The sequence below is a fragment of the Mustelus asterias genome, chromosome 15 (genome assembly GCF_964213995.1).
Source record: "Mustelus asterias chromosome 15, sMusAst1.hap1.1, whole genome shotgun sequence".
Taxonomy (NCBI): Eukaryota; Metazoa; Chordata; class Chondrichthyes; order Carcharhiniformes; family Triakidae; genus Mustelus; species Mustelus asterias.
In genome coordinates, this window is record NC_135815.1 from 11374834 (window position 1) to 11397303 (window position 22470).

The following is a 22470-nucleotide window of genomic DNA, read 5'->3' on the forward strand; positions in this document are numbered from 1 at the left end:
TAGAGCTTTTCAAAAATGGAAGTCAGTCTAGCAAGGAAGGGGTCCTTCATCACAAGATGATTGGAACAAAACATTATCAAGAAAGAAGCATGTTAACAGGTGAACTGTACTCCCCCACCCCCTATTTGGAAATAGCACTTGGGACTACATTTGACAAACATGCAACCAGCTACCACTCCCATAGTTTATTTGAGAATATATAAAAGGACAACTCGAGACTGATCAGCATCTTTAATTAGACAAAAATCATTTCCGTTACAAAATGTATTAATATGAACATTAATTTTAAGTAAACCAAACGTACAAAATGCCACTGAAAGTTCTACCATAATGTAGAAGAAAAAGCATGTTTGTAATTAGAAGTTTCTGCAAAACAGTTTAAGAAAATATAGTGCAAATTTAAAACTGAATCTCAGTGGCATTGTGAAAAGAAGCAAATAAAGTTGAGTCAATGGAAGGTTAGATTTTCTGGAAGATGGTTGGACAACATGAAACATGTTCACTTTATTCCATGGGGTAAAGTACAATTAATTTGAGACAAAAAAAATCACAAACTTCAGGCAATCAAATCCATGTCAACCAATCTGGCTTTCCAGTAAAATAAATTATTTTTAGTTTAAAAAATACTCATGGGCAGAAGCTCAGGGTCTTCTAACAATTACTTGGCTGTAAATTTCCCATATGAGTGTTGCCATTGCACTTAATCTTGTGAACATGTCCCAGTTTCCAGTTCCCATTCACACAAAAACTGCAAGCAGAAATGTGTGTTAAAGCCCACTGGTCTGCGTAGGTTTTGAAATATCAAAAAGAGGCAAGGGAGATTATAGCACCATAGCTAGATGGATGTGTGCTATAAGGGTTAGCTTCTATTTCTGTATATCACATATCCAGGTGAGAGATAAAGTTTTTATGACTCAAATTGAATTCTGAGTTTATGGCGATGACAGTGAATCGCTTTCAGATTAGGGGACCCCATTGCAGTGACAGCTCTGACAGGGTTTTCTCATGATGTGGAGATGCCGGGGTAAACACTGTAAGAAGTTTAACAACACCAGGTTAAAGTCCAACAGGTTTATTTGGTAGCAAAAGCCACCCTTTTGCTTTTGCTACCAAATAAACCTGTTGAACTTTAACCTGGTGTTGTTAAACTTCTTACAGAGTTTTCTCATACAGCTCTTGGTGTCCTTATTTGCCAAACTGCTTCAAGTTCACAAGTTCCTAAAGTGGATAAATTCATACTAATTCAAGTCACAGATTTAACAAATGCTCAATGCTCCCTACAATTCATGGTGGTCTGCTGTAGAAAATCCACCAAAAAACAGTAAACCAAAACAGGCGAAGCTTCGACTAAAATGCAACAGCTTCTGAAATCCACAGGTGTTATTGAGAACTATTTTACATGTATGAACAGAGTCTGAAACGCTACATGTAGAAAACACAACACTTGACAGCCCTGCAGCATCGATGCAGGGATCAGTTAACCAATATCTTCAAGACCTGATCTGAAGGTAAATTGCTGTCAGCACTTTGATCACTGATAAAAATTACTTGCATATTGTCGTCAGGTAGTAGTCTGTTTATAAATTATCAACCCGTTCTTTAAGTACTGTACCTCTCAATATCCTAATCAGAAATAAGCAATACCCATTCCTTTTTTCATGAAGAAATCCAATGAAGAGGTTAAAGTTCTTTTCTTCCAAATATTAAATTAAGCAATATCAAAAAGTACCAAAAATCAAAAGGACCTCATTGCTTTACATCTTTATTATAAAAATAACTTAATATGAAGCAAAGAAAGCTGTACTTTGTTCAGTCTTCACGGGTTCCTATGAGTTTTTGGGACAATGAGAAGAGGAGTCTGTATTAAGCACTTCTAGCATTGTTCGTTTTGTTGGAAAAGTCTCCAATACAGCTGGAAGACTAGAGTACGATGCTGGTAGGCTGAAGGGTTGAAATAAATGACAATATTATATGCTACATCAATCAATACCTTAATTTTAAAATGTCATTTTTTATTAAATAAACCAGTACAACGCGATCACAAACCTAAAGACTTGAAAGGTTATCGCAGACAACTGCTTCAGCCATCTACTACCAGGTCTGGCAAAAGCACAATTGGGTCTCGCCCTTGTCTGCTAAAACTTCTCACTATTCCAGGATCAGCCTGGCCTGTGAAGCTAACCCCCAGCTTCTCTTCTCCATTACTGACTATCTTAAATTCCCTGCCCTATCTTCCAATGTGTCAGGAGTTCACAGATTTATTTGTCACAAAGATAATGACTATACCATCAGCTGCTCTTCTGCATCCCTCTCTTTCACTTACCTATCTGGCTAAACCTTCTCTATAAGCCTTCCCTGGCATAGTCCTGAACCCGCAGCCTTTTCTAGTTTTTCTGCTATCTACCCTCTCCCCTCCGAGCTCCTTTTCAATAAGGCCCACCTCCAGCTCCCTTAACTGTTGACACAACTTCCCCTTCTGATTCCAATGTTAGCTGATAATATAAACAGGTCTCTCTAGCGAGGTGTTCACCCTCCCCTTGAAATGTATCATCACCCGCTCCAAAACTTCAACACTTGAGTCCGCTGTTCTTGGAAACTACTGTCCCATTTCCAACCTTCAATTTCTCTTCAAAGTCGCCTCCCACATCTATACTCATCTTTCTCAAACTCTCAAGTTTAAATCCATCCAATCAGGTTTCCATCCTGCTGCAATACTCAAACAGAGCCACACATCACATCCTATGTGACTAACAAAGGTAAACTCTCCCTCTTCATCATTCTTAAGGCTTCTGGGGCTTTTGATATGGTTAGTCATACCATCCTCCTCCCAAAATCTCATCACTATCATCCAGGTGGGTGGCACTGCTCTCACCTAGCTCCATTTTCATCTATCTAATTGTAGCCAGAGAGCCACTTTATTTCTGGTGCCCCTCAATGATTTATCCATGGGCCCATCTTTTTTTATCTATATGCTGCCCCTTCTTGTCATTATCCAAAGCACGGGATCGAATTTTCCCACGAACACTGATGACACCCAGCTCTACTTCATCATTTCTCTTAACTCTACTGTCGTTAAACTGTCAAACTGCTTACCCAACATCCAACACTGAAATGAGCAGAAATTTTCCCCATAACGTCTTTGGAATGGTTTTGTAAGAGGGAGGTCGTGCCTTACAAATTTGGTGGAGTTTTTTGAGGAAGTGACAAAAACGGTTGATGAAGGAAGGGCCGTGGATATCGTCTATATGGATTTCAGTAAGGCATTTGACAAAGTCCCACATGGCAGGTTGGTTAAGAAGGTTAAGGCTCATGGGATACAAGGAGAAGTGGCTCGATGGGTGGAGAACTGGCTTGGCCATAGGAGACAGAGGGTAGTGGTCGAAGGGTCTTTTTCCGGCTGGAGGTCTGTGACCAGTGGTGTTCCGCAGGGCTCTGTACTGGGACCTCTGCTATTTGTGATATATATAAATGATTTGGAAGAAGGTGTAACTGGTGTAATCAGCAAGTTTGCGGATGACACGAAGATGGCTGGAATTGCGGATAGCGAAGAGCATTGTCGGGCAATACAGCAGGATATAGATAGGCTGGAAAATTGGGCGGAGAGGTGGCAGATGGAGTTTAATCCGGATAAATGCGAAGTGATGCATTTTGGAAGAAATAATGTAGGGAGGAGTTATACAATAAATGGCAGAGTCATCAGGAGTATAGAAACACAGAGGGACCTAGGTGTGCAAGTCCACAAATCCTTGAAGGTGGCAACACAGGTGGAGAAGGTGGTGAAGAAGGCATATGGTATGCTTGCCTTTATAGGATGGGGTATAGAGTATAAAAGCTGGAGTCTGATGATGCAGCTGTATAGCACGCTGGTTAGGCCACATTTGGAGTACTGCGTCCAGTTCTGGTCGCCACACTACCAGAAGGACGTGGAGGCATTGGAGAGAGTGCAGAGAAGGTTTACCAGGATGTTGCCTGGTATGGAGGGTCTTAGCTATGAGGAGAGATTGGGTAGATTGGGGTTGTTCTCCTTGGAAAGACGGAGAATGAGGGGAGATCTAATAGAGGTATACAAGATTATGAAGGGTATAGATAGGGTGAACAGTGGGAAGCTTTTTCCCAGGTCGGAGGTGACGATCACGAGGGGTCACGGGCCTCAAGCTGAGAGGGGCGAAGTATAACTCAGACATCAGAGGGACGTTTTTTACACAGAGGGTGGTGGGGGCCTGGAATGCGCTGCCAAGTAGGGTGGTGGAGGCAGGCACGCTGACATCGTTTAAGACTTACCTGGATAGTCATATGAACAGCCTGGGAATGGAGGGATACAAACGATTGGTCTAGTTGGACCAAGGAGCGGCACAGGCTTGGAGGGCCGAAGGGCCTGTTTCCTGTGCTGTACTGTTCTTTGTTCTTGGGGCCGTCATTTGCAATCCCTGCTTTTAACTCCATTCCCTAGCTACCAACTCTATTCCTTTCCCTCCAGGATTTCCTGCTCATACCTCACCATCTCCTTAAAGCTCACCTCTGACCAAGCTTTCGCTCTTCTGACCTAATATCTACTTAAGTGTTACATGGGTAAGATGGGTATAGAGGGACATGGGCCAAATGCAGGCAATTGGGACTAGTTTAGTAGTTTATAAAAAAGGGCAGCATGGACAAGTTGGGCCGAAGGGTCTGTTTCCATGCTGTGAACCTCTAAGACTCTATGACTATGACTAAGTGGCTCAGTGTCACATTTTGGTTCATCAAGCTCCTTGGAAATGCCTTGGAACATCTTATTACATTAAAGATGGGACATAAAATTAAGCTGTTAGAATGAATCAATCATCATTCCCATTGGTATTTGTAGTATTTAAGATTATAATCAATTCCTTCATGCATCAGGTAAATAATTTTAACCAATGATCTCAACTTGGTAGTTCCCATGTTGCAACAACACAAACACATCACGTTTATACAGAAAACAGATGTCACTTTTGAACATTGGAAATGACTTTATAACACAAACATTTTGCTGTTGCTTAAACTGATGTGTCAGAATGATCGTCTTCAATTAAATAAATAAACAAAATATAGTAACTGGAGCAGTGTGGAATAATCACGTGCTGCTGCATGCAATGTCCAAACATAATTCCATGGGAAAACATCAATGTTAACGAGATGGTTATTCAAGTTATTCAGCACACACAAAGCATCTTGTGAACTACAAACATATTAAAATAAAAATGCTGAATTTAAACCTGGAATCCAAAAACTAGCTCATGCTATTTTAGCATTTGCCCTCCTTGTTAGGCTTTGGCATGTTCTTTGTTTCAACTGAATGCTTTTCAGTTTGACATGAGATGTTTCCCCTCAGTGAAGCAATCTCATTGTTCGAGTCAGCTCAGCCAAGGCCAGAAAGAGACACCTTGTTACTGCACTACACTATCAAAATATGCTTGGCATATTCCTCTAAATATGCATTTTATGTTATCATTAAGGTTGCAACCTTAATCAGCAACCAGTGTTAACATGCCCTAACCAAGTTACAAAAACAAAACCCAGTGCCTGATGTTGAGATATCACATCCAATTTGGTTTTGATCAAATGAAGTCAGTCTGGACTGATGCTGAACCCACCTTGCTGACACAGGCCAAGGTGACGATTACAAATGGTTTCTGCACCACACCAATAGTTTCAATTGAGAAACGACACAAGTTTCCCTATGGGTCAATGGAATAAAACACAAGGTGCAAAATTTTCATGGAACCCTAGTGTCATTAAACTCAAGACTCAAAGCGTCATCAACTTGTTCCTAAATTTCTTACCTTTTCAAATTCATCCAGTTTTTTCCTATTTTACTGAAAGCCTCTGGACTTGGTGTTGTCATAGCTTCAAAATCTACTAACTGAAAATGATGAAACTGTGATTAAAATTCTCACCCAAAAAGTTAACAAAGAACACATTTCAACAAAAGTCAACAGATTAATACACGAGTGTCCGAACTATGGCCAAAGGCTATTCCCAGCTGCTGAACCCAAGCAATGCAAATCTGATTTTCTTCTGTATTTCTCACATTTTTGAATTTTGTCAAATTTAGGGAAGGGCTGTTCTTAGTGCTACAATAGAAAACCTATCAGTATCTGCAGCTGAAGATAAAAACATAAATGGATACTGACTGCAAATTGATATGTGGCACTCAAAGTTCCTCCATGTTACCCACCGAAGCAGTCCACCAGGTCAAAATATCGTAAAGACCTGCTTCAACAACTTTGTGTTTGATCACCTTTTCTACTTTTTAAAAACATAGCAAGAAGTCTCACAATACCAGGTTAAAATCCAACAGGTGTATTTGGAATCAGGAGCTTTTGGAGTGCTGCTCCTTCATCAGGTGAGCCAATCAGGTGAGTCACTCACCTGATGAAGGAGCAGCGCTCCAAAAGCTCGTGATTCCAAATAAACCTGTTGGACTTTAACCTGGTGTTGTGAGACTTCTTACTGTGCCCACCCCAGTCCAACGCCAGCATCTCCACATCATTTTTAAAACGTGTTTGTAAAAAGCAAAATATTGACTATATCACAAGATACAACTAACCCCAAGCTACTCAACATTGAGGTAGCTTGGATGTGAATTGACAATTATATAGAGACAATTCATATTGTTGTGGCACTTGCTACGTGGCTCACTTGCAAATCAACAATGTTGAATTATCACTGAGATGCTTTCAATAGTTTGGCTTTTCATGCTGTGAGATAAAGCATCAGAAAACCTGTGCCATTAGGCTTCCCAAGACTCTTCTGATCTTCGCAGGAGCATAATAGAAACATTAAAGCTCAAGTATAGCTCTCTCTCAATGAGCAAGCAGCGAAGTTGCAGAACCTTGTGTTTTACTGAGGTATGCTAAAAAGTCACAAGTTTGATCTTCATTCTGTGTTCAGCAAGCTAATGTCAGCTGGAGCTCTAACTGAATACAACTGAGCGTTCTGCAGCAAATGTTAGAGCCATTTGTGAATATATATTTTGAATCATTCAAAGTCCTGTGAAGCTTTCCAGTAATGCAGATGGAAGGTGTGCTTCACAGTATAACAACCAACCCAAGAATTTGCAATAAAGGGCTGAAAAATCAGAAAATTGCCACTATTGTGTACAAATTATTATGTGCTGTTATGAATATTTCAAAGGAGAAAGTTTTTCCGACAGTTGTTAGAAGTTTAATATTGCAGTTTCTAAGAGTCTAAAGACAAGTAGAAGGAGTTTTGTTTTGGAACGTGTCCCATTTATGCTTTCGTCTCCTGCGTCAGAAGTCAGGTGCCACTGAAATCCTAATCTTTTTATGAAATGTAAACAAAAATATATTTAGCACATGGCAGACTACATTCCCCAAATTCTTACAAATCCAAAAAGCAAAGTTTGCAATCGTCCATTTTAAAATTTAGGAGTGCCGCACCGAGCTGAGGTTAGCTGGACAGGATGATAAATGACCCATGTTGTCTGTGCTTGAAATGTGGACAAAAACTCCTCCATCTGTGACTCCTCAGAACATGCACTCTTCTTTTCACTGCCCTATTTTTTCCATTCAAAGATGGATTAAGAAATCCCAACTCCTGAGGGTGGAAACAAGTTTCTCCTCCCTATGAATCAGGAGGCAAAAGGGAGAGAAGAACTTAAAGCAATTACAATTACCAAGGAAAGGGTACTTTGAAAATTATTAGAACGAGGGGTGACATGTCCCCAACTCCTGATGGACTTCATTCTCGGGTCTTGAAAAGAAGTGGCTGCTGAGGTAGTTAATTTTCCAAAATTCCCTAGATTCAGAAAAGGTCCAATCAGTTTGGGAAATAAGTGAATGTGACTCTTCTATTCAAGAAAGGAGGGAAACAGAAAGCAGGAAACTATAGGCCAGTTGGCTTAACATCTATTATAGGGAAATTGCTGGAATCTATTATTAAGGAGGTCATACTGGGACACTTAGAAAATTCCAGTGAAACCAAGCAGAGTCGACATGCTTTTGTGAAAGGGAAATCATGTTTGTCTCAGTTATTGGAGCTCTTTGAGGAACTAACAAACAACGTTGATAAATGGGGAACCTTCGGATGTGCTGATTTCCAGAGGCATGTTGTCATTTACTGCAAGGGGAATGAAATGTAAAAGCAGGGATGTTTTACTAGGACTTTGGAGAGGCCACATCTGGAGCACAGTTTTGGTCTCCTTGTTTAAGAAAAGATAAATGCATTGGAAGCAGTTCAGAGAGGGTTCACTCGATTAATACCTGGGATGGAGGGTGAAGATGAAGGTTATTTTATGACGAAAGGTTAGACACGCTGGACCTGTATACAGTGGAGTTTAGAAGATTGAGAGGTCATCTTACTGAAACATACAAGATCGAGGGGACTTAACAGGGTGGATGCTGAATGGATGTTTCCCCTTATGGGAGAGACTAGAACATGGGGACACGGTGTAAAAATAAGGGTTTTTCCATTTAAGATGGTGGTGAGAAGTATTTTTCTCTCAGTGGGTTATGAATCTCTGGAACTCTCTTCACCAGGGAGCAGTGGATGCTGGGTCATCGAATATTTTTAAGGCAGAGGTAGACAGATTCTTACAAACAAAGGAGTCAAAGATTATCGGGCGTAAGCGGAACGTGGAGGCGAGGCCACAGTCAGATCAGCCATAATCTCATTGAACAGTGGAGCAAGCTTAAGGGGCCAGCTGGCCAACCGCTCCTAATTTATATGTTTGTATGTTCATATTCAGACTTACCTTTCCTTTGGGGATTCTCCCTGTGATCTCCTTCCCACTAGCCATTAGTGCTCCCATGATTACTGAATATGCCACCACACTAGAAGATGAAGGATATCAAAACACAGAAATGTTCAACACAGCTTAAAGCAGAATGGAACTCTACAAGGTCATACAATGAATGGTAATTATTTACACTCCTGACTGGTATCAGATTGCTATTTAGCAATTCTCCTTGGTAGCAATGTGTCCTCAAAAAGCAGCTCCAAACATTACAATAGAGACTTCACCCAGTTCAAGACAAATGGTCATTCTCCAAAAAAGAAACTAGTCAAGGAACTTCGCTAGGCTCATGGCCAGCAATGCTGGAGTGCAGCGGGCCTGTTTAGAGAACAATTGGAAGTGATTTTCAGGGGGGGAAATTCTCCTATGTCCCCATTTTAAAAAAATTAAAGCTCAACAGCAATTCAGTGGGACGGTTTTGTTTCTGAAAATACGTTTTGAATGTTTCTGCTAATGCACCAGCTGCATCTCTGATAAGGCAGGGGTAACAGACAGGAAACAACACAGCATGAGTCTTCAAACCGCTCAGGGAGAAATCGAATATCCACCTGAAAGCTCCTTCAAGAACCTCCAAGAAGAAATGACAGAAAACCAAAAAACAAATCAACTGAGCAAATTGTTAGGAAAAATACTTATATTGCAACTTTCACGATCTCAGGGTGTCTCAAAGCACTTCACAGTCAATGAAGTACTTGGAACTGCATCATGTGGGAAACACAGCAGCCAATTTTCACGCAGCAAGCTCCTACAAACAGCAGTGTGACGATGACTAGATAATCTGCTTTTATAGTGTTGTTGATGGAGGGTTAAATAATGTACATGGTCGTGCCTCCCCTGCTCTTATTCAAAATAGCATTGTGATCTTTTGAATCCACAAGAGGGCTAACAGTGCCTCAGTTAAACAAGCCACTGGAAAGACAACACCGCTGACATTTTCGAACTCCTCCAGTGCTTCTGTGCTGGGAGTATCAGTTTAGATTTTTGTGCTCAAGTCACTGGAGCGGCATTTGAACCCGCCACATTTTGACTGAAGTGGCGGAGTGCTAACAACTGGCCAACACCTACACTTCTCCTTCTCAAAGTACTTTTTTCAGACTTAATTTCTCCTCTAGCACATTTAATAAAAAAATTTATACTCTACTAACCTGGAACCTCTAGAGAGAGGCATTAGATTGTAAAAGTAATACACCAAAGAAAGGATTAGGTTGCACACTGCATCCGCCTCCTGGTTTAAAGAGAAAATAAATATTATTCCTGGAAACAGCACAGATTTTGATTGACAATGGACAGAGAGAAGGCACAATACATTTCTCATGGGCAGAGAAGGCTTGCTTGTCAGCCTCATTACTGAGTTCCCTGTTTAGAGATACTGGAGAGCGATTTCAGGAGTGACTTACTCTCCTCTTCCTTCACCTCCATTCAGCTCACCCACAAAATAAGGCTGCGTTGAGGAATTACGTGCAGTCTAATTTAATGTCAGATCAGAATATACTCATTGCCACTGTACACTGCTTCACCAATAGCTCACACTGATAAAGTTGCATTATTTTTTTTAATTCTCATTTTAACAAGCTTTCATACAATAAAAGGAACATCAGCACAAACCTCAAATAAAATTAAATAGTGCCACTAAATAAGGAAAATTGCAAATAGAAAATAAATGAATAAAGCTGAACAATCACCAAGGTTTCACTTTTGTTGCTGTTAGAGATGCACGGTTAGATAACAGACACGCGATGTCTCGAATCCCCATTTAACACATACTTCACACTTTTATAATAAAAGCAAAATACTACAGATGCTGGAATCTGAAACAAAAACTGAAAATGCTGGAAAACCTCAGCCGGTTTGAGAGCATCTGTGGAGACAGCGAATAGAGCTAAAGTTTCAACCCTTCGTCAGAGCTAAGAGCAAAGAAAATCAGGAGAGATTTATACTATTAGGGTAGGGGGGGGGGGGGGGGGGGGGGAGAGGAGAGAGCAGGGTAGTGTGTTGAAGTGGCAAGCGACAGGAAGGTCTGGATCATGCTTGCGGATGGACTGAAAGTGTTCTGTAAAGCAGTCGTCCAGTCTGCGTTTGGTCTCTCCGATGCAGAGTAGACCGCACTGGGAGCAGCGAATGCAATAGACCAGATTGAAGGAGGTGCACGTGAAGCACTGCTTCACCTGAAAGGGGTGTTTAGGCCCTGGGACAGTGAGCAGGGAGGAGGTAAAGGGACAGGTGTTGCACCTTCTACAATTGCATGGGAAGGTGCTGTGGGCAGGGGGTGAGGTGTTGAGTGTGATGGAGGAGTGGACCAAGGTGTTCCGGAGAGAACGGTCCCTGCGGAATGTTGACAGAGGGAGTGAAGGGAAGGTGTATTAAGTAGTGACATCATGCTGGATTTGGTGGAGGATGATCCTTTGAATCCGGAGGCTGGTTGGGTGAAAAGTGAGGACAATGGGGACCCTATCCTGGTTCTGGGAGGGAGGAGAGGAGGTGAGAGCAGTGGCCTGGGGGATTGGTTGGACATGGTTGAGAACCCTGTCAACCACAGCAGGTGGAAAACTACAATCGAGGAAGAAGAAAGACATATCGGCAGTGCTATTTTGGAAAGTGGCATCATTGGAAAAGATGCGGCGGAGACGAAGGCACTGAGAGAATGAGATGGAGTCCTTACAGGATGTGGGGTGTGAAGAGTTGTAGTCAAGGTAGTTGTGGGAGTCGGTGGGCTTGTAATGGATACTAGTGGACAGTTTATCACCAGAAATAGAGATAGAGAGGTCAAGGAAGGGAAGAGAAGTGTCAGAGATGTACCATGTGAAGATGGGGTGGATATTGGAAGCAAACTTGATAAATTTCACACTTTTCTCCTGCTTATTAGTGTTTCAAATTCATTTGATTCCTTAAAAAAATCCTGGGCACTGCAGGAATGGATTTGTCATTAAAAAATGGGATTCGTTATACTCAACTCTAGACAACTTGGAAACCTACAGATATCGTCCTACCTTGGCTTACAGCAGGAAGTTCTATGTTGGTAAATTAGCTGGCATTAGCATTATTACAACATGCAGTTGGAAGACCGCTCGCCTCCATCCTTACTATTTTGAGCCCAAGTAGCCCAGATAAATGACCAGCATCCGCTCCACATCAGGCAGGCAGGAAGTCTACATATCTAAGTACCTTGGCTTGGAGATTATTTAGCATAGTGACAGGTTTGCATATGTATCATATGCCTGATCAATGGAAGATTACAGCTCAGTATATACTGTATATTTGTTTCACTCAGTTGGCTGGATGCAAAGCGATGCCAACAATGAGGGATCGATTCCTGTACCGGCTGAAGTTATTCACGAAGGCCCAGCCTTCTCAACCTTGCCCCTTGCCTGACCCTCAGGTTCAAGCATGAAAGGGGAGAGAGCCTATGGTCATCTGGGATTATGGCAACTTTACATTATTATCCTATCCTAAATTGTAACCTTTTAAGGTGACTATTTTGAGGGAATAGGGAAGTTTAGACAAGTTATCTTGAACAAACTGTAGGTTGAGCCATAGTGGGACATTACATCCATCTTTTGAAAGAGTAAATAATCAACCCCAATACACCAGTAACTAGAAATATTCTTAATTATATGATATGCCTCCAGAAATAGTGATTTTGAAGGAAACACCATGGTTGTTCTTACCCCAAGCTCAGTGGAAAGTATCAATGCCTTTCCTTTGCTACTCAGGTCTTTATACAGTGCTTCTATTTCATCATGGTATTGCTGAGTCCTCTCTTCTGTTGTTTGGGTTTCCACAGAAAAGAGCATGTTGCCAACTCTGGTGACAAAATAAATGACATGGAGAGCATTGAAGGATAAGTAATACTCAAAATGCATTGTACTTTTCAATCACAGTTTCAGAGAATAAGTCAATTAAGAAACAAATTTTGATTTAATTTTTTTTTAAATTCAGATATAGGATCTAGGCGTCGCTGGCTAATTGTCCATGAGAAGGTGGTGGTGAGCAACCTTGAGTTGCTGCAGTCCCTGAAGATTGTTGCGAATGCTTCAGCTTTATCCTTTGCATTGATGTGCTGGGCTCCTCCATCATTGATGGGGATATTTGTGGAGCCTCCTCCAGTGAGTTGTCCAACACCATTCACTGCTTGATGTGCAGGACTGCAGAAAGGAGATCCGATCTGTTTGTAGTGGGATTGCTCAGCTCTGTCTATTACTTGCTTCTTATGCTGTTTGGTACACACGTAGTCTTGTGTTTATAGCTTCAGCAGGTCAGCATCCCATTTTTAGATATGCCTGGTGTTGCTCCAGGCATGCTCTCCTGCACTCTTCACTGAACCAGGGTTGATCCCTGGCTTGGTGGTAATTATAGCACAGGGGATAAGCCAGGCCATGAAGTTACAGATTGTGGTTGAGTATAATTCTGCTACTGCTGATGGCCCACAGTGCCTGATGGTTGCCCAGTCTTGAGTTGCTAGATCTGTTCGAGGTCTATCCTAGTTGGCATGGTGGTTGTGACACACAACACAATGGAGGATTTCCTCAATATGAAGACGGGATTTTGTCTCCACAAGGACTGCACGGTGGCCCCAGGACAACTACCTCCTGACTGTATAACATTGTGCTGTCACCTCTACCGGTTCTGTCCTGTGGGACAGGACACATCCAGGAATAGTGATGTATGGGACATTATCTGTAAGGTATGAGTATGACTATGTCAGGCTGTTGCCTGACTAGTCTGTGAGCTAGCTCTCCCAATTTTGGCACAAGCCCCCAGATGTTAGTGAGGAGGACTTTGCAGGGTCAACAGAGCTGGATTTTCCATTGTCACTTCCGGTACCTATATTGAGGCCGGGTGATGCATCGGGTTTCATTCCTTTTTGTTTTCTTTGTAGTGGTTGGATACAACTGAGTGGCTTGCTAGGTCATTTCAGAGGGCATTTAAAAGTCAACTGCATTGCTATGGGTCTCGAGTCATATGTAGGCCAGACCAGGTAAGGACCAGATTTCCTTTCCTGAAGGACATTTGTGAACCAGATGGGTTTTGACGACAATGATTTCATGGTCATCAGCAGACTTTTAATTCCAGATGTTTTATAGTATTTAAATTCCATCATCTGCCGATGCTCATCAATGGACGGCAATGGGACATATTATTCTTTGCATTCAGTATAATCATCAGATATACCCTGTTCTATTGCAACACTGTGCCTCCATCCCAAACTCAAAAATTGTACACAATTTTGCAACTGATTAATACCTGCATTTTCCACACCAGCTATGCATATATGCTAAGTGACCATCCCAATTCTCTGCTGAATTTTGGGCAGTATTGTGTAATTAGGAACTGGCTAAAACGTGTCACTTAGACCACTTACTAACAGAACAGAAATCAAGGGCAATTTTATCCATCAGTCGAGCTGGGATTTAACTGAGGTTTTAAAAGCCTACTCCTCAGATGGATCACCAAGACACAAAATTCAGAGAAGAAGAAATTTGGCCCATCAAAGGTCATTTCTCTGGAATGGAAGTCATTCTTTCATCTTGACATCTGATTGTATTTTGAACAGCTCTATTCTCTTGCCTCATCTTTATACATGTGCCATTCCTATTCAATTATAACTACAACATGAATAAAAGACAAACTTTACACCAACTATTTATTCACTTGTTGAGTAATCAACCAACCTGTCACCCGTTATGGTAATGGTGAATCCATCAAACTCCTTTCCTTGATTTTTTAAACTGGGCACCTTTGTGTTTACTGTGAAGCCATCCCTAGTTTTGCTGTTGAACTGCTTCCAAAAAAGAAAAAAATGTCAACATTACCATTGGTAATTTTCAAGTTGTGTCTAACATTTTAAAACTTGTACCTTCCAAAGAATTCCTTGCCTTCTCCCCAATAAGCTTAAAGCTCATAAGAACTAGGAGCAGGAATTTTCCCCAAGGTCCCTCAAGCCTGTTCCACCATTCAATACAATCATCTTCTGCCTCAACTTCACTCTCCCATCTGTTCCCCATATCCCTTGATCCTGAGATCTGTCCATCTCTGTCCATTCATCTGTCCATGAATATCTTCAATGTTGGGAGCAACCACAACTCTCTGGGGTAGACAATTCAAAAGATTCACAACCCAAGTAAAGACATTTCTCAACTCGGTCCTAAATGATTGAACCCTTATTCCTGACATTATGTCTCCGTTCAAATACATATCTGTTTTTCATTCAAAGAACCCTAATTTCATAATGCATTGGTTACATGTACAGATGTACAGAAAGTCGAGGTTTCTCACTTGGTAAATTTCTAACATGGACCTGAACCATATTAATTTGATCAGCTGGAGGTCTAACTTGCTGAAATTGCATGACATTTCAGTGTTGGATTGTACGCAAAGATTACCAGCTGGTTAAACATTTTCCAATAATCCACCTCGGCAAATCACAGATTCACAAAAGCAATGAGGAGGGGCACGGTGGCAGAGTGGTTAGCACTGCTGCCTCACAGCGCCAGGGACCCAGGTTTGATTCCCGGCTTGGGTCACTGTCTGTGTGGAGTTTGCACATTCTCCCCGTGTCTGCGTGGGTTTCTTCCGGGTGCTCCGGTTTCCTCCCACAGTCCAAAGATGTGCAGGTTAAGTTCATTGGCCATGTTAAATTCTCCCTCAGTGTACCCGAACAGGCACCAGAGTGTGGCAACTAGGGGAATTTCACAGTAACTTCATTACAGTGTGAATGTAAGCCTACTTGTGACTAATAAATAAACTTTAATATATCAAAATATTGACTATTTGCATCACATTTGACAAAGTTTAGCATAGGTTAGCAAAAAACAGCTCAGTCTCCCCACAATTTAGAATGACTGGAAAGGCATCGACTGTTTCTCCACAGAGCAGAGCTCCTGTTCCCAAGCCTCAGCCTCATTTGGTCTGATTGCTATTCCCAAATTTCCAATTTTAATAATGCTTTGAAAGTGAGGCTGTAAGATCAGTGTGAATTCAGGCAGGTCTCTGCTGTGAGCTAACAGTTTTAAATAGGTTGCATGTCATTTTCAGATTCCAGGACACTGGGGGCTGTACTACTTACTATATCCAGCTCCCTATCCCAGCTGCAGACTCATAGGTCCTGATCTATCTCATGGTGTAAACATTAAGAATCCTCTCATGGAACCCAAATTAAAATGAGGTCAGTAACTTCCAGTGTTCAAACAGTCACTCATTCATTCAAACCCAGATACCTCAAGAGAAATTCAGTCTTAACATCAAAATCTAATGGTCCAAGTATCAAAACAAAAATATTTTGGGTGCATTTACTTTCATAATTGGAAGGAGGTCTTCAATTTTTTTCACTTTCTCCAGGGCATCTCTCACTTCGGAAAGGCCTTTGGGATTATTAGCACTAGAAGGGAGAAAGGAAAAGTTACTTCCAATTATAACTGAAGTCAAAATTGTCTCAAGTCTCTTCATTCTTTTCTACATACTTGAAAACTACAGGCATGTAAAAATGACCACCTGGCCTGCCCCACACCATGACACACAAACAATGTGCCTAAAAAATGTCTTCCCTCCCTCCGTATTACTGTCATGCAATATCCGGGCAACAGGTAAAAACACAGAAACATCCAGGATCAGTAAGAGGAAAAAAATACTCTTGGAAATCCCGGACTCCACTCTCCATTACCTTGGTGATTGAAACCAGTGCAGCAAATCATACGATTAAATGATGTCTACAAAGACACTACATAAGCAAGCATGCTTAGATAGATTAAGAAATCAAGAAGTGTGAAATTATACTAACTTAATAAACAGCAGCGTCTAGCTGAGCCATAGAAAACAGAAAATGCAAAGATAGATTCCTAGTCTGTACTAAATTAAATGATGTCAGACACATTGCAGTAGTCTGGATTCAACATCCCTGAATCCAGGACAGAAAGGCAGAAGAAAGTCAAATTTCCTTATCCCAATCACTATGAATGACGAGAGCTAAAAAGACCATGAGGGGGAGATATTGAGTGAGGACAGGATAGGGCTCAGTTGTGATATTCCCTTGGTTAGAAAGCCTGCCAACACTCAACTTTACAAGTTTATATTTAAAGGGGTGATGTGCCACAGAATATGATCGGCAATTGCTAATGCCTTCAAGCAAGGAAGTGTTGAGCAAATTGGCAAAAAATATCAAGAGCAATAAGTCTGTCAGGTTTGGTAGGCTTGTTCGAAACTGTGGACTCATTATCGAAATAAACACCATGTGACAAGAGTCACATGTAGGCCAAACTAGGTGCTGATCCCTTGCCTGAAAGCCATTAGAGAACTAGTTGGATTTTGACAATATTCCAACTGCTTTCATGGTCATTTTCTAGTGTCAGCCACAAATTACCAGACTTAAGGAATTCAGTTTCATCATTGCCATGGTGGAATTTCAACTCTCAATTTCTGGGTTGCTGATCCAGTACCATAACCCTCCAGATTGTAACTCTTGTATTAAAGCTTCGAGTGGGACTTGAACCCTTGGCTACCTCTACCGCTCAGCGGTGGCTGTGCGGAAGCAGTGTTATTTAGCTGTTGTGACAGAAACCAAGAATTATTTTTTAAAAACGTAAACTCTTTATCACAGGGTTATATAAGTAATTAAAAGGGTAAAATTGGCTCAAATAAGGCGAATCCTTGAAGTTAATCTTCATAAAAGCCCACCCATACAGCATCACTGTTAGAAAATAAGGAAAAAATCAATCTGAATGGACAAAGCTGGACAGTCATCAAGATTTCACTTGTGTTGCTGTTAGAGTTGCATGGTTAGGTTATAGGCATTTGGTGACTTGACTCTCCGTTAACACTACTTCAGACACAGCAGCTGCTTTAGAGACAAGGGTGCGAAATCCAGAAACAAAATACTGTAAACTTCCCAAACCCTGGCATATCTAATAATCAGATCCAAAATGAAGAGACCTTTACTGGATTGAATAGTTTTATTTAAAAGCTACTGGCTGGTCAAACACTCCTTGAGGTAGGAAGCTTCACCAGGTTCCTCAGGCAATGAGCTGTCGATCAATAAAAAGACTCTCTTCCGCTGCACAAGGAAACTATGCCATCATTTACAGGAAGCTTTGTTATGACTACGAGGTTTATAAGATGAAAATGTTTTAGGATTGTTTCTCTAATTCTAGGCAAAATGGAATAGCGAAGATGGTCGAAGGTGAGCTGCGGCACATTCTGCCTGACAAGCTTGGTTACCATAGGGAAATGGAGATCCGGGGTCAGACTTAGTGGGAGCAAAGTGTAATAAGAACATAAGAACATAAGAAATAGGAGCAGGAGTAGGCCATCTAGCCCCTCGAGCCTGCCCCGCCATTCAATAAGATCATGGCTGATCTGACGTGGATCAGTACCACTTACCCGCCTGATCCCCATAACCCTTAATTCCCTTACCGATCAGGAATCCATCCATCCGCGCTTTAAACATATTCAGCGAGGTAGCCTCCACCACCTCAGTGGGCAGAGAATTCCAGAGATTCACCATCCTCTGGGAGAAGAAGTTCCTCCTCAACTCTGTCTTAAACCGACCCCCCTTTATTTTGAGGCTGTGTCCTCTAGTTTTAACTTCCTTACTAAGTGGAAAGAATCTCTCCGCCTCCACCCGATCCAGCCCCCGCATTATCTTATAAGTCTCCATAAGATCCCCCCTCATCCTTCTAAACTCCAACGAGTACAAACCCAATCTCCTCAGCCTCTCCTCATAATCCAAACCCCTCATCTCCGGTATCAACCTGGTGAACCTTCTCTGCACTCCCTCCAATGCCAATATATCCTTCCTCATATAAGGGGACCAATACTGCACACAGTATTCCAGCTGCGGCCTCACCAATGCCCTGTACAGGTGCATCAAGACATCTCTGCTTTTATATTCTATCTCCCTCGCAATATAGGCCAACATCCCATTTGCCTTCTTGATCACCTGTTGTACCTGCAGACTGGGCTTTTGCGTCTCATGCACAAGGACCCCCAGGTCCCTTTGCACGGTAGCATGTTTTAATTTGTTTCCATTGACATAGTAATCCCATTTGTTATTATTTCCTCCAAAGTGTATAACCTCGCATTTCTCAACGTTATACTCCATTTGCCATATCCTCGCCCACTCACTCAGCCTGTCCAAATCTCTCTGCAGATCTTCTCCGTCCTCCACACGATTCACTTTTCCACTTATCTTTGTGTCGTCTGCAAACTTCGTTACCCTACACTCCATCCCCTCCTCCAGATCATCTATATAAATGGTAAATAGTTGCGGCCCGAGTACCGATCCCTGCGGCACGCCACTAGTTACCTTCCTCCAACTGGAAAAACACCCATTTATTCCGACTCTTTGCTTCCTGTCGGATAGCCAGTCCCCAATCCACTTTAACACACTACCCCCAACTCCGTAATGACAACAAAGGTAAAAACAGCTGGACTAATTGCGGATAGATTTTCAGTCTCCAAGTCTGAGAGAGAGAGAGAGAGAGAGAGACAAAGGCTGCAGCTGCTGTGGTCAGCAGGGAGAAGAAGGCTGCAAGATCTCAAAGTTACCAAGCGGAAATGTGGGAAGAAAGACGGTCTTTGGTGAAAGAAATGCATTCAGTAGCAATTTAAGGAATCCAAAAAATTTGCCCTGGTATTTCCGGCAAGGGGGAGAATCGTCGGAGTGGGGCCTTACTGCTGGTATTCATCACCGGAGTGGGACTTACTGCTGGTATTCATCATCGGAGTGGGACTTACTGCTGGTATTCAGTTCGGGGCTTCTGCAAAAGCTGAAGTTAGCACCTCATGACGGTCACTCAAGCTTTACAACTTGTTGAAATGGGGAGAAGCGAAGCCGTGGGAAACTGCGAGTGGTACTGGAGCAGCTCCTGCAAAACCTGCAATTCTGTGGAGAGTAAGCAGTGAGGTCCAGCTGCAGTATGGGGTCCTTGGTTGTGTTAAGAAGTTAAATGGAGGATATCTTTCTGTAGTTTAGAGTGTCAGTTGCCTAGCAAATAGTGTTGATGTTGCATTTACTTTGTTTGTTAGTTAAATGTCTTAAAAACTGGAAATCTTGCCTTGTGACCCTTTCAGTTGGTCACTGAATCTCTTGTTAAAAGTTCAGTCTCTACAGGAATCATAACATCTTAATAACTCTACCACACTTACAGAACCAGTTAAAAATAAGCCAAAGCACCCAACAGAGCTGCCTTTATATTTATTCTACTGTAAATCAAAAGCATCCACTGTAGTTACAGATCTCCACAGCCAATATTTTGGAAGTGCTGTTGCAAGTCTTTTCTTTGATAATAGGATAACACAACATGAAAGGTTAGCCTGCAATTTTTGAACTGGCCCAGTAAAATAAAAGAAAAATGAATTACCCATGATAGACTAGAATTCTGTCTTTTATAAAATTGAGTATTTTGTCGAAATATGCCAGGTACCGCATATTAATGATTTGACCCCTAAGGAAGAAAGAACACAATTATTCACTGCCTGTATAAGCGCTGCACAATCTGCAGAACACAAGAACGTTAAATACTTCAACTGGGGTTGTGTGAAATCAATAAATTGACAAGCACATAGAACCCTCATATTAAGAGGATTTGGAGGTTCCCATATACCAGGAAATCACGATCAGAAAATAAGCAGAGGTGGCTGGAAGAACTGCTCTCAGTCGTTACATTGTTTGCGAGTAGTGCACTTATCTTAAATTTTACCTGTTTCCCTCACACTCACTTGCTCTCATCCACAAATATGCCAGCCCTGGAACTTACCAATTTGAGTACCACAGGAGCACAATTGTGTTCCATCATTCAGTGGTGCAAGCTGATTAATACGGACCAAGTTTTGTACACTAGGTTTGTGGGCCACGTAAGTACATAGAGTCATAGAGGTTTATAGCATGGAAACAGGCCCTTCGGCCCAACTTGTCCAAGCCGCCCCTTTTTTTTAACCCCATAAGCTAGTCCCAATTGCCTGCATTTGGTCCATGTCCCTCTATACCCATCGTACCCATGTAACTGTCTTAATCCTTTTTAAAAGACAAAATTGTACCCACCTCTACTACTACCTCTGGCAGCTTGTTCCAGACACTCACCATCCTGTGTATGAAACAATTGCCCTTCTGGACACTTTTGTAAGAATCCCCTCTCACCTTAAACCTATGCCCTCTAGTTTTAGACTCCCCAACCTTTGGGAAAAGATAATGACTATCTAGCTGATCTATGCCCCTCATTATTTTATAGACGTCTATAAGGTCACCCCTCAGCCTCCTACGCTCCAGAGAAAAAAGTCCCAGTTTATCCAGCCTCTCCTTATAACTCAAACCATCAAGTCCTGGTAGCATCCTAGTGAATCTCTTCTGCTCTCTTTCTAGCTTAATGATATCCTTTCTATAATGGGGTGACCAGAACTGTACGCAGTATTCCAAGTGTGGCCTTACCAATGTCTTGTACAAATTCAACAAGATGTCCCAACTCCTGTATTCAATGTTCTGACCAATGAAACCAAGCATACCGAATGCCTTCTTCACCACTCTGTCCACCTGTGACTCCACCTTCAAGGAGTTATGAACCTGTACCCCTAGATCTCTGTTCTGTAACTCTCTCCAACGCCCCACCATTAACTGATTAAATCCTGCCCTGGTTCAATCTACCAAAATGTATCACCTCGCATTTATCAAAATTTAACTCCATCTGCCATTCGTCAGCCCACTGGCCCAATTGATCAAGATCCCGTTGCAATCCAAGATAACCTTCTTCACTGTCCACTATTCCACCAATCTTAGTGTCATCTGCAAACTTACTAACGATGCCTCCTATATTCTCATCCAAATCATTAATATAAATGACAAGTAACAGTGGACCCAGCACCGATCCCTTAGGCACACCGCTGGTCACAGTTCTCCAGTTTGAAAAACAACCCTCTACAACCAGCCTCTGGCTTCTGTCATCCAGCCAATTTTGCTACCTCACCCTGGAACCCGTGAGGTTTAACCTAATGCAACAACCTACCATGCGGTACCTTGTCAAAGGCCTTGCTGAGGTCCATGTAGACAACATCAACTGCACTGCCCTCATCTACCTTCTTGGTTACCCCTTCAAAAAACTCAATCAAATTTGAGACACAAGATTTTCCACTCACAAAGCCATGCTGACTGTCCCTAATCAGTCCTTGCATCTCCATATGCCTGTAGATCCTGTCTCTCAAAATACCTTCCAACAACTTACCCACCACAGATGTGAGGCTCACTGGCCTGTAGTTCCCAGGCTTTTCCCTGCAGCATTTTTAAACAAAGGAACAACATTTGCCACCCTCCAATCTTCAGGCACCTCACCTGTGACTATTGATGATTCAAGTATCTCTGCAAGGGGACCCGCAATTTCCTTCCTGGCCTCTAACAATGTCCTGGGATACACTTCATCAGGTCCCGGGGATTTATCTACCTTGATGCGCTTTAAGACTTTCTGCACCTCCTTCTCTATTATATGTACATTCCTCAAGACACCACTATTTATTTCTCCAAGTTTCCTAACATCCATGCTTTTCTCAACAGTAAATACTGATGAGAAATATTCATTTAGGATCTCACCTATCTCTTGTGGATCTGCACATAGATGACCTTATTGATCCTTAAGAGGCCCTACTCTCTCCCTAGTTACTCTTTTGGCCTTTATGTATTTGTAGAAGCTCTTTGGATTCTCCTTTGCCTTATCTGCCAA

The 22470-nt window shown here is 41.9% G+C and overlaps 1 protein-coding gene across 4 annotated transcripts in view; it reads right to left on the bottom strand.

Annotated features, from left to right (window-relative positions):
* Window positions 1-216: 216 nt before the first annotated feature.
* ttc13 (tetratricopeptide repeat domain 13) overlaps window positions 217-22470 on the bottom strand; it is a 59311-nt gene continuing 37057 nt past the window's right edge. For 2 of the 4 annotated variants that reach the window (XM_078229491.1, XM_078229489.1), the window contains 8 exons: window positions 20128-20211; window positions 16067-16151; window positions 14446-14552; window positions 12442-12577; window positions 9922-10001; window positions 8735-8813; window positions 5802-5881; window positions 217-1941 (listed from right to left, as the gene is read on the bottom strand). In XM_078229491.1, the coding sequence (XP_078085617.1) occupies window positions 1827-1941; window positions 5802-5881; window positions 8735-8813; window positions 9922-10001; window positions 12442-12577; window positions 14446-14552; window positions 16067-16151; window positions 20128-20211 (766 nt within the window). In that variant the 3' untranslated portion in view covers window positions 217-1826. Of the gene's footprint in view, window positions 1942-5801; window positions 5882-8734; window positions 8814-9921; window positions 10002-12441; window positions 12578-14445; window positions 14556-16066; window positions 16152-20127; window positions 20212-22470 lie in introns of all 4 variants that reach the window. The other 2 variants (XM_078229490.1, XM_078229488.1) reach the window with 1 other exon arrangement.